Below are 13,072 nucleotides of genomic sequence, written 5' to 3'. Positions count from 1 at the left end.
GGATATTTCATATCCACTTACTTGTGGATATCTCAAAATGATAAAAAATATTATTTTACCAGGTATGGCCCGGGTGTGGTTCATGTAGTTTTTATCGGGTCCAGGTATGGTTTCTCTTATGGTGAGTCCAATTAGACTCGGGTCCGAACCTGATACCATACCAGAAAATCTGAACCATGTCTGGTTCCCACCTGGGTCCGAACCAAACCAGACCTGTTGACACCCTAGAAATATCCACCAGCAGTAGTTTATAAATATCAACCATCCTACTACTTTATTAATGAGATATGGCAAAGGATGCAAAAGGATTCTAGTGTGGTTCATTGAGATCCTACTCAATTTTATGTAGAGTGTCCATTCTGGATATCACTAAGTTGGGTCTGGTCCATAGATACAAAACTTTAAAATGGTAAAATATCGGCAGCCAAAAACTTTGAGAAATAGATTTTTTTTTAAAACTCACGTTTTTTTTTCTGCAAAATATTGACAGTAACAAACAAATTAAAAATTAAAAAAATAAATTTTTATGAAGAGATACAAATGCAATACATTTCAAACACACACTATTTTCATGATAAATAGCCATTAAAAACATAAACATCATGTTTAAAACACAATATTTATGTTTTTATGAAAAAATCATGATTTCCAATTTATGGAGCATGTCTACTATTCCATTTTTTTTTCCTTTTTTTTGAATAATGAAGAGAAACCACCGCTATGGTTTGGACATCTCCATATGGTATGAGAGGTGCCACGTTAACCATGGCCCTATTTCGGTGTCTTGTCCTTTTGGGGCATGTTTGATAGGAGAGACAAATCCCACTCTTAGGACCATGCAGCGGCAGTGGTGGTTGTCGTGTGTTTGATACACAGGACAACTGTCGCAGCCAGTGGTGGATCTAGGATTTTGCTTAAACGGAGGCAAAAAATTTATTTATAATAAAATGAGATATAAAACTAAAATATAAAAAGAGGCAATATAAATTTTTATATTTTGCTTAAATGGGGGCAAAAAATTTTATAATAAAGTAAAATATAAAACTAAAATTTCAAAACTTGTGCTTAAAGAGGGGCAAAAAATTTCAAAACTTTAGGAGGGACTAGAGCCCCTTCTGGCAACATGGCACATGCCAATTGTACCCCTGGAGGTGCAACTGGTGGTTTCTGGACAAACGCTGTGAATCCTGTCCGCTCTGCATTTGTTCTGTGATTCAAACACACCCTTGGGGCTTTTTTTGATAGATTTGATGAAAAAGTTGCACTAGATGTATCATGTAGCCTCTACTCAGTAATATTGGGGCAATTGCAAATGAGTTGGTCATGGAACATTTTTTTCCTCACATTAAGAATTGAACCCATTATTTAAAAGCAAGACAACATTTTAAGTGAAACCACTGTTGAAGTACATGTATGCAGTGTCCCCACTGTCCCATCAGGTACTTGACCCATCAGCTCAACCTTTTAGGTAAATGGATCATTCTATGAATGGAAAGTGTTCACATTATATGCAGTGTCCCCACTGTCCTCCCTGTCCGAGCATGCAGCCACCAGCTTGACAACCACCCATCTTGGCATTTTTCGAGATGGGTATGTTGCAATGTTGTCAGTATCTGTATCGGCTCTGAATCGTGGGGTCACCGATTCAGCTGTATGCCCATACCGATATTCAAGTGAATCGTTCTGTATCGGTCAGAAAATAATAAAAAATATTACATGTCAATCATAACGTGATGCGTGTTAAAACTACTAAAATAATAATAATAAATGATATTTTTTAGTAATTTTGCATTTATTAAAAAATAGCCTGTTCAGAGGTGTTCTGTCTATACGATGGGTATCGGCCGATACTGATATCATTGGTATTAGGGGTGGCAATAGGGTCGGGTTGGCAGGTCAGCATACCTCAACCCAAACCTGACCCGTTTATTAAACCGGTCGGCTGTGGCAAACACGAACCCGACCCGTTTATTAAATGGGTAACCCGACACGACCCGCCAACCCGCTTAATAAACTGGTTGGGTCGGGTAAATGGGTTGGTGGGTTAGCGGGTCAGGTTGGCGGTTTAGCGGGTCGGGTTGGCCCGCCCGCCTAACTCGCTTATTAAACGGGTCAGCTGGGTTGGCGGGTTGGCATACCCCTAACACAAACCCGACCCGTTTAATAAACGGGTTAGGCAGGTCGACCCGTTTATTAAACGGGTTTGTTTTTGCCCAACCCGAACCCGCCTAAGAGGCGGGTGGTTTTGCCACCCCTAATTGGTATGGTGTCCGTGAAATACTGAGATGTATGGTCATCAGCAGCGACACCGCTGCATAATAGATGACCTCAAATGGAAATATCCACCTACAAGTTTTACCAAACAAAGAGTGCTTAAAAAGTTGTCCTCTGTTTCTTGACTAGGGCTGCAGAAGGATCGGATATGGTCGGATATCCGATTCTAATCCGACATGTTTTTTAAGATATGGATCCTTTAAGTAAAATTCGAATATAGACTTGGTCAGATTCAGGTCGGATTTGAATCAGCATTTTAATTTGGAACTGGGGTTTATCCCAATAAAAAACCAAACCAAATCCATTTTTTACATGTAAATAACTTGTTTTATTCTCTTTTTCTCTGGATCCAGTATTACCACAAGTATTTCAAATTAATATTCAATCTAACCTCCTTGAATCTGATTTGGATTTAGATCTTGATTCGGATCTACTGTTTACATTTCATATTTGGGTCTAGATCTAGCAGGATCCAGCGTGAATAAGCCCCGTTTGCACCCCTATACTTGACATATCGGACTTTGAAGTATGCAAAATATGGATTGCTCAAAATATCCTTCACACAGTGACAAATCTCACAAAAATATCGTGAGAAGTTTCCTGAAAGTTAAAAATGGCAACTCTTGCGATATTTTTAATTTCTAAAGATTTTTCATCAGAAACATAAAATATTGCATTTTAAATGTGATATTCATGTTTTTATCGGTTATTTATCATAAAAACCATGTTTTCTTTATTTTTTAATATATTTATCTTTGTCTTTATAAAAAAGTATTTTTTATTGCCAAGATTTTGCCAAAAAAATGTGAGAATTATATTTTTATTTTTTATTTTTTGTGAGTATCCCTTGTTTTGTACCATTGGCAGCATGACATCAGTAAACTTGACATTTTGGTTATGTTGATCTTCATTCTCTTTCTGCTACATATAAACTAGGGATGTAAACGGGTCCAACTAAGGCTGGATCTAAGCAATACTGAGTATGACCTAATCCAATTTGGAGTTGGCTGAGATCAGATGAAACTGAAACCTGATCGGACTAGCTTAAAATCTGACATGTACAGGTATTCGGATTTAGATTTGGATTTGGATTTAGTCCGATAACAAAGGTTCAGTTGCCATCTCTAATACAAACTCAAAACCTGCCATTGTCTCTAAACTAGTTTAAATCCTTTTATGTGAGTGGGGTGTGTGTGTGGACACTTGTGTAGGAGCTAAGATTTTTTTTTTCTTTTATTGGCAAGCTGTGTTTAGAAAGAATTTGACCAAGCCACAACTAAGCAGATGGCTCGGTTTTCATTCATTCTCAAGGCCTTTTCTGTTATATCCAGGCTTCAAATCAATGAGCAAAAATGTAGAGTTTTTTCTGCTATATCCTCATCTATTGGGATCGAGAACCTCCTTTTTCTTTGTTTCTATTTCTATCTATTTTTGACATTTTTCATCCATTTCGATCAAGAACCTCCTCATGTCGATCGAGAACCCCCTTTTTCTTAATTATATTCATAAACTGTTTACAAGTATTTTGAGGTATGTGAAAGCATGATTTTATGCTTAAATGAAAAAGATGTTAACTGTATGCATGAATTTGTATGTGAGCCTAATTATATGATCAAATACTCTCTGCATGCAACTGTATATATGTATGATTATATGTTTAAATTCTATATATGAATAAAAATATATACATGAACTATATGCATATGTATGCATAAATATATAAGTTCATTATATGTTTAATATACTCACGAAAACATGTGAATAATTTGCTTATGTACGCATTAAAATAATAATGCGATGTATATGTATGATTTGTATGCTAGCATCATCTTAGGATTAAGTAAAGATGGTTTGTCGAGATCTAATAAGAATCAACATAATTTTGCTAAGACATTATATATCTTAAGATCCGTTTCCTTTCAATTTTCAGCTCTGCGAGAATAGGCAAATGAATGTCAATGAATAGTTGGATTGGATTGTACTCTTCTTTTTTTTATTGTATTTTGTGCACAGTATGACAGTAACTAATGTTATCAGTATCGATGGGTATCTATCGATAGGCATTGTATCAGCAGAAAATCGACACACTTCAACCCTGAATTGGTTAATTTTTAATAAATGTAAAAAAATACTAAAAATTAATTATTAATATTATTTTAACAAATTTAACAAGTCTCATTATGATTGACGCATAATATTTTTTATTATTTTCTAGCTAATACAGAACAATTCACTTGAGTATCGGTGAAGGCCAATTCAGCTGAAAGGGTGGCCAAACTAAAACATTGACCATAACAGATTCGGGCATGCATTGCTACCTCGATCATTCCCACTATTAGTATCACTCTGTCATTACCAAGTGAGGCATGGTTTCATGGCGGGATGTGGGCAAGCAGACTTCATTGTGATGGAGTCCTAGAGTCAAGGACACCCCACCAACTCCACCCATGACATGGGGGGCCTGGGCCAAGGCCTCATTTGACTGGTAATGTGTGCCATTGACGCCACTGCTGCTGTCATTAGCAGTTGCCATTGGCATGTTGTCAGATCGTGATCGCTTTCCGGGCTGGACGTCCAGGTTCTGAAGGTCCGCCAAGCTGTTGCCATTGGGGTGCATTGCCAGGGCTAGCTGGGCCTGATGGCCCCTAGTGTGTCTCTCACCCGCAGCAGGACTGGACTCTGTCTTCTTCACCGAATTCGGGTCCATCGAAGAAGAATCACACATTTCAAGCTTGTGGATTTCCTCCACCAATGGCTTCCATAGTCGGACCCTTGCATTGATGAACCAGTTCGAGACCTGCCATAGTGACCATCATTCTCATCTTTTTCTTTTTTGGCATAATAGAGAAAGAATATTATTAATCAACAAGAAAAAACTAATCATCATCACCATGTGTCCAACAAGCTAGTTTTATATCATGCATTTCTTTTTTTTTTTGAAAGAAAAATAATCATTATCAATATCATAAAAAATGGAAGAATTTACAGCACACTCGGGAAGACAGATCTACAGAACTGAAATTTAGAATTTCTCCTTCACATATCAAATCCTTATTCTCATTAGGCCATTTCAAACAAATTCATGCCATCAGCTCACATTTAGATTTCCTGCCAATTGAAACGGAATTTTGATATTTTCCCCTGAATAACCTGTTATTTCGCTCTAACCAGTTCTGACGCCAAGAAATGAGCACCAAACACCACCCACTTCCGGCAAAATAGATGCAGTAGCATTGTACTACTTACTGAAGTTAAACTATTAACACATACAGCCCAATATCATACTAAAAAATGGAGAAATATATCATAATATACTTACGCTTAAAATAAAGTATGTACATTTTGTTTTTGGAAAGAAAATGTATTATTCATATCATTATTTTCACCATTATATGATACTAGACATAATGACATACCATATACCACAGAGTTATAAGGCATCAATATTATGTTACATAAGGGCAAATTTCCTTCCACCAAAAAAGCAGACAAATATGGTAAGAAGAAGAGGGTGATCTTAGATAACGCACCTGGCTTCTCGTGAGACCCGTTTGTTTAGCTAACATTTGCTTATCAAAATCCGTAGGATACCTACAAACATGCGTTCGATGTAATTCTATTAGGTACAGTGCTTCCAGAATGTGTGTGTATATATATATATATATATATATATATATATATATATAGAGAGAGAGAGAGAGAGGGATCCACTGATTTTTTAACTCATTTCCTATTTGGGCACAGCCAATCACATAATAACATTTTGAGTGGCTTGCACTTTGTTGTTGTTATGCAAACCACCAAGAAAAACAAAGCAAACCACTGAGATACAGAGGAGGAAAAAAGTGTTACCAAGATTTTCATGGGTTGGCACTCAGGCTTACATTTATTGGCAAAGGAGGAACAGAAATCCATTAAACAATGTCAGGAATACAATGGTGAAATACAAGAACTATCAAAGCTTCAATCCCCAATACACCCAAACTCTCTCTCTCTCTCTCTCTCTCTCTCTCTCTCTCTCTCTCTCTCTCTCTCTCTCTCTCTCTCTCTCTCTGTGTGTGTGTGTGAGAGAGAGAGAGAGAGAGCTCCACAAATAAAGAAAACCCAAAAGTTACATATAGGGAAATTTCGAAAATAAGGCATGTCCATACAGGGGGAATGGAGTCCCCACACCTCCAAAAGAGGTTTGTGATAGGCTCTGGGCTTGGGTTTATAGGCCCAAGCCTTCTACTACCAACACAAACCTCATTAAAATTCCCATTGCATGACTTTAAAAATATTTTTTTGATAGGCACAATGTTAAAAATATTTTTCGGATTGGGTCATGGATTGTAACGAGTCCAGATTTCAAGAAACCCATAAAATGGGTACCAAGATTTTCGTGGGTTGGCACTCAGACCTACATTTATGGGCAATGGAGGAACAGAAATCCATTAAACAATGTCAGGAATACAATGGTGAAATACAAGAACTTTCAAAGCTTCAATCCCCAATACACCAAACTGTTGGATTGTAAATATAACAGTTGCTGTGAGGCCCATAAAATGCAAACATGTGATTACCTGTGCACACATAAAAGACACACACCATGGAGGGCATCTTTTGCCACAAGGTTGAAGTTGGGTATACTCTCTAGTGGGCAAATACTCACATTATTTCCTTGAAAATAATGGGACCGTCCATCATTTTAACTTCTTTTTTCCTAGTTTCATAGTCAAGCTGGGATAATCAAGACCCTTGCTTTGTATTAATTAATAATTTAATAGGTTCGCATTACATGCAACCCAATGAAGAGGCTTGCCTTTCTACCAGCAGAGATTCTCTGCTTATCCTTGGAATCGAGAAGATCATATGCATTTACTTACGATATGAACCATAGACACGCTACCCCTGTATGTATTATTCCCCAGCAGTTCTGTCACTGTGCATTAGTCATCCTCTCAATTATTGATTGAAAAAAGTGTACAATATGGACACAAAAAGGTGTGAAGCTGAGGGTGCCACATGGCTATAGGGCATCCAATTTGGCAAGGCTAAAAAGAGAAAGCACCTAATGCACAAAGAGAGCAGTATGATTCCATCAGTAGCATGATGATACCTCCCACCAAGGGATACGTTCACCCTTCACGTGAGGGTCATGAGCTTGGCTGCATTTCACGTGATATCAAACGTACCCTAAGCCTAGACCACGCCAAAAAACCACAAACTACACACACAGAGAAGAGACACAATTTTGAAAGAAACACAGAAGCAACATAGCATAAACCAAATTTGAGAGAGAGAGAGAGAGAGAGATGCTTACGGATGTAGGAAATGTTCATACAACCAAGCACGAAGAACTGCTACAGCTCGTTCCGGGAGACCCCTTTGTGGCCGCCAAACATGCTGCAGCTGTGGCTCCACGATGCCCGAAGCTTTGTCGTTCCCCCACTGCTGCCCCTCCAGCCTTAGCCTTGAAATTTCATCCCTTCTGGCCTCACCCATGGGGAAGCAATCCTCACCAAGAACTTTGCATGTGAACTTCAGCTGGTTGTTGATGGTGTTCTTGAGATGTTGGAAATTCTTAGACATGGCCTTGAGAGTCATGGAAGTGTACGGAGCAGCATTGCTTAGACCAGCCACATATTCAAAGGAGGTGAGAACTACCTGGAGCTGTCGGTAGTAGTGCCTGTACTGCCGGTAAACCTGAGACCAGGGACCAACGGATCGATTAGAAGCCATACACCATAGAATCATATGGTAAACTATAAAAATTTACCACAATCTCGAGTCAAGGACACCAGCAAGAATGCCTTGGAGAGTATATTCTCAAAATTTCTGAATGACAATGATTTTATGGAAGTTTCATTCACTCTAGAGACCAAGTTCGTTGATGACCATAGTAAGCATCTCAATTACTCATGTATGGAATAAAGCATTCAATTCTCTATATAGCACCCACTAAAAGGTTTTCTCAGCAAGCATTGACTTTGGAAAGCCGTTAGTTAGGATCATTGGCTTCATTTTGAAAAGATGGAGAAGGATGACAAATCTGAATGGAAACAAACACAAGCATGCAACTGCAAGCTTTAACATCGTAATTCCCGTCTCACTGAATTTAAAATAACTTTCCTTTGAAAGCAGGTAAAATTCCTTTATCAATCTATATCTATGAAGGAAAACAGGTTAAGCATATCATGAGCGTGCAATCAGACCAAGGAGACACCAAAGAAACAGTTTAGCTAGATGTCAAAGCGGCTTTTGGACATGGTAGAGTGATCAGGTTTACTCTTGACAGTATGTTTAAATGAATGAATTAAGCACATCAGACACCTATGATTTTCAGTTGACATATATGCAAACATATACTTTGTATGACATGCATTAAATTTCATATATAACAAGCCACCAACTGAAAAGATCCTAGAAATCTTGAACTCATTGAAATAGCACGAAGGATGCAGATGTGAAGTTACAAATCAGTTAGGCATACTGGTTTGTTAACGATGTTATAAAGGTATAACAGGGCCCCGATTGTTATACATATAAATATATTTTTAAGACACTATTTTGTAGCTATTCCACAGTACCTTAATTAAACAAGGATTCTGGACGACTTAGTTACACTACCAATTTCCTTAAACATAGAAGCAAGTTTTGCTAAAATAAAAGCAAACATGATATCCAACCAAAATTTGAAGTATTTCAATTCTGGTGATAAGCATCATACACTGGCAAACTTAACAAAAGAACATACACAATAATAGTTTCCAGGATTTTTACTTTGAGCAGTGAATCACAAACAATGACCCAGCATGCTGGCCATACCCAAATTCTTCCCAATTCAAATGAACTTACCCAGACAAACCATGGGTGAAGTTAGTCATGTCTAATTTAAAGAGTAACGTCATATAACCATAATTCACAAGCCCTATAGATAATGATTTTTTGAATCAATTCCTCATGTCCATAGTAGCCAGTAGACTAGACAATGTAACAAATAGGGACAAACTACAATGAGGTAAGTTTTCCCTTCAATGTGAGCGCCATGTAAACAAAATTTTAGAAGGCTTCCTTCAACACAGTCCTTGAAGGACAAAAGGAGTTGACTAAGGGAAAAAAAATCCAAAATAATTACAGATGATGTTTCCTTACTTTTTTCAGATAGTAGTATTTCTTCAGCTTTTCTCATTGCATTGATCTCAGATTTCAACATACTTCTTGTAGGCATTCATTTTCAAGTCATTTATTTTATTTTATATTTTTTGAAAGAAATTTTCAAGTCATTTATAACTTTGACCAAAATTGAAAAACATAATAACTTATAAAACCACAACCATCTGAATGTTTTATATGAAATTATAGAAATATCAGAACAAATTTACTCTTTCTGTGGTTTTAGAAGGAACTGAATAATCTACAGTAATTTCAGAAACACATAAAAATACTATTCCCATTTCACTTTCACGATTCATTTTCCAAATCTCCCAGCCACAAAAACATAAAAATTTAACATCATTCTACACCATCTTGATGTTATAACCGGTCAAACCGCTATTCCATGAACTTCACTTCACAACGATCTATCTGTCACAATTTTTTGGGATGACATCTAGAACAAGGAAACTAGCACGTACCCATTCCCTGTATTAATGCAATCAATAATTTAGATAAATCCACCAGAAGTCTTGCTCCACGTCTCTTTGACTAGCAGAAATAACCAACAAATTACCACAATAGCCTGACTGGGAGACCATGGACCACCCAATTCTCAGGCCAAGTCGTTAAGTCCTCACCCGCCAGTGAGTAATTTTTTACTTAATTATGAACTGATTTTTGTTGTTTCCAATATAAATATAAGCTTTTATTGGTCAAGTATTGAAAAGGGGGCATGGTCACAAGGGTTTTGAAAGATGGGAAATATCAAAAGAAACGTCCTTGATCAATGCTCCAACATTTGGTTTTATTTCAAAATTTATTTTAAGCTTTAGGCACTAAATATCTATATTCAAGAATTCTAGATAACGAAGGTCTATGTCCATACTGAATACGTCTAAAATGTAAAACCATGCAAAACGTTATATTGGTTTACAATTTATAGGGATGCGGAGCTCACATGATCAAGCCCAACTTCTTATCTTTCACGGTTTTCAGGAAAAAAATTAAGGTAAGGTCTTGTAAGAATGAGCTCTTCAAGTTTGAGAAACATTATAAATCGTAGAAAATAATGAGCAAAACATGATACATAACTTAGTAACAAAAAAGAGAACAGAAACACAATAAAAAGCACCATCGAAGATGATAAATTTTGGAGCAAGAAAAAGAACAGTAATGTTCAAAGTTTAGGCCACCCTGTTGGTCATTGAGAAAGGACACAAGAACTAGTTATGGAAAGGGCATGGTTCAATTCTAATTAAACTTTCTACAGTATAAACTAGAAGGAGGCTACATGGTAAAGATGATTTCAAACACAAACAATAATTGCACTGTCATTGTATCTACCTTGGTGACCCACAAAGATGAACACAGCAAATCTTGGCAACCATTTTTTTTGCTTTGAAGGAAACCAAATCTTAGCAATCATAACATAACAGAATTAGCATTTGAACTTTACAAGCAACAATTAGTGGAGTTCAAACCTGAAATAATAGATCAATAACCAGGAAATACGCAATGGAAATCTAAGCGACTTTAGCAGCAACAATTCAATGCAAAAACCATGAAAAAACAGAAAAAAAATTATTACATGCAGAAAGGAAATCTTCTTCTAGAATGGGATTAAGAGGGCCAACAACTTACCTCATCAAGCATGGAAATAAGCCGATTCTTCTTCCTCATGTGATCGTTACGATCTGCAGCAGCCGAAATTGGGTACTGCACTCCGGGTCCTGCCTGCGCATCCGAAGAATGATAGATTGAAGAGGTCGAAGAGATGCAGGGAGGATCTACCATCCTAGCAGTGGGAGTACTGTCACAAGAAACACCAGAACCCCCAGAGTTCCCATCCATCTCAATGTACCCTTTGGCAGCCTGCAACTTCCCAACAATGTCACTGCTGCTGCCACCGCCAGGGAAAGCGACCCCGCCCACATTGCAGAGCCCATCTAGCAATTTCTGAGCAGGCTTCAAGAACTTGGAGTTCTTCAGCACGTTCGCGTACCCCGTGAACGGCCCGAGCGGCGCGGGGTTCTTCTGAATCTTTGAGATGGATGGAGCAGAGAGCATGTTGGCACAGGAAGAGTAGGCCCCAAAACTCCCCAAACAATCTTGCTTGTGTCTGTCATTGTGACCCATGCTGTAAACAGAAGCAGGAACAGGAGCCAAATTCTGACTCCCAAATCCTGTTTCACACTGCTGCAACTGCAATTCAGTAGCCTTATTGAAGGACAGAGACAAAGACAAGCCATGCCCTGTTGAATCTGTCCCGAACCCTCCATCACCAGTATCACTTCCAATGAAAGACTCCTCACCCCACTGTGGTCTTAAACCTCCGTGCCTATCGTTCCACTCAGTGAAACTAGGCTGCCCACTCTGTAAACTTCCAAAACTTGGCACAAGGAGGCCTTGGCTTTGCTCCCTAATCTTGATTTCTTGGGGAACTGGAGACAGTAACTGAGATTGGTGAAGTTGGTTCTGCTGTATCCCTGGAAAACTCAAAGGCAAAGGCAATTCCGTGAAACCCTTGTGTCCATCTTCCCTCCCTCCATTGACAAGAGATAGTGAAGACTGTTCATCTGGGTTGCAGATGGGAAACCCACCAACTGAACGCAGAACCATAGAGCCCACAACTGGGTTTTGGGTACCTGGGTTCTGCATGTAATTGATGATGCAGTCAGTGTTAGTGTTTCCATGAGAATGTATGCTCTTCCAGCCACCGTCATTCTGAGAGACACTGTCCTTGAAGGATGGGAACCCTCCAGCAGCTTGAAAACTCATCATCTCAGATGAGATCATGGTATTGGGATCATAAATAGGCATTAGTCCGCCAATGTTCCCCGGTATTCCGGAGTACCCACTTCTCGATAACCCACTGTTCCTCGATTCCTCAACTTCTTGAGATTGAAGAATAAGGTTGGAAAGCCTAGCGGAGGGGGAGGGGGAGGGGGAGGTGGAGGAGGAGGAAGGCGGGGCAGAGACGTGTTGCTGTATCCTGAGCTTATCCCTTCTGATTTGCTGTGCAACATGGGGTGGTTGAGATGATCTGAGATCTATTCTTTGGTGGAAAGGATGTTGCATGAACTCAAAATTCTGAGACATGGGTTCTCCTCCTGTTGGGTTCAGGTTTCAATCTAGACCATCTTATACTCCAGCCCTGCACACACACACAAGTATTAATTCAATCAAACGTAAACATTAACAATAATAATAGCTGTTATTATCATTATTATATCAAGAAAAACAAAGTTGCACTGTTGAGAGAGAGAGAGAGAGAGACCTGTGAGTCAATCTGAGGCCATGTAAAGAAAACAGAAGCAAAAGAAAGAAGAGATCAGGAGATTGACATCAATCTGCAGAAACGACCATGAAATAACGATATTCAGACACCTTGATTCGAAGACAACCAGCCAAATCTTCTGTATCTCAATCACCAACAAGAGAAAAAGAGAACATCACCTACAGTAGGAAGAAAAAAAGAAGAAAAATAAAAAATTGAAATAAGAACATCACATACACTAGAAAAGCTAAAACCCTAATAAAACTTATACTCAAGGAAAATTAAAAAGATCAACCTCAGTCATGAAACCATGTAAATAAAACCCATGCCCACAAACATTCGTCACCCATACCCTTCTCTTGCACTTAAAGTAATTAACACTTA

The 13,072-nt window shown here is 38.3% G+C and overlaps 1 protein-coding gene across 1 annotated transcript; it reads right to left on the bottom strand.

Moving 5' to 3' along the window:
• Nucleotides 1-7,572: 7,572 nt before the first annotated feature.
• LOC149828199 (uncharacterized) lies at nt 7,573-12,510 on the bottom strand. The gene is made up of 2 exons (XM_090018129.1): nt 11,053-12,510; nt 7,573-7,959 (listed from the first exon to the last, which is right to left on the bottom strand). The coding sequence occupies exons 1-2, from the start codon at nt 12,508-12,510 to the stop codon at nt 7,573-7,575; spliced, it is 1,845 nt and encodes a 614-aa protein (XP_089874255.1).
• Nucleotides 12,511-13,072: the final 562 nt, after the last annotated feature.

Source organism: Nuphar pumila, chromosome 9 (assembly GCF_984573655.1).
Source record: "Nuphar pumila chromosome 9, dmNupPumi1.hap1.1, whole genome shotgun sequence".
NCBI lineage: Eukaryota > Viridiplantae > Streptophyta > Magnoliopsida > Nymphaeales > Nymphaeaceae > Nuphar > Nuphar pumila.
This window is presented reverse-complemented; position numbering and strand designations above follow the sequence as displayed.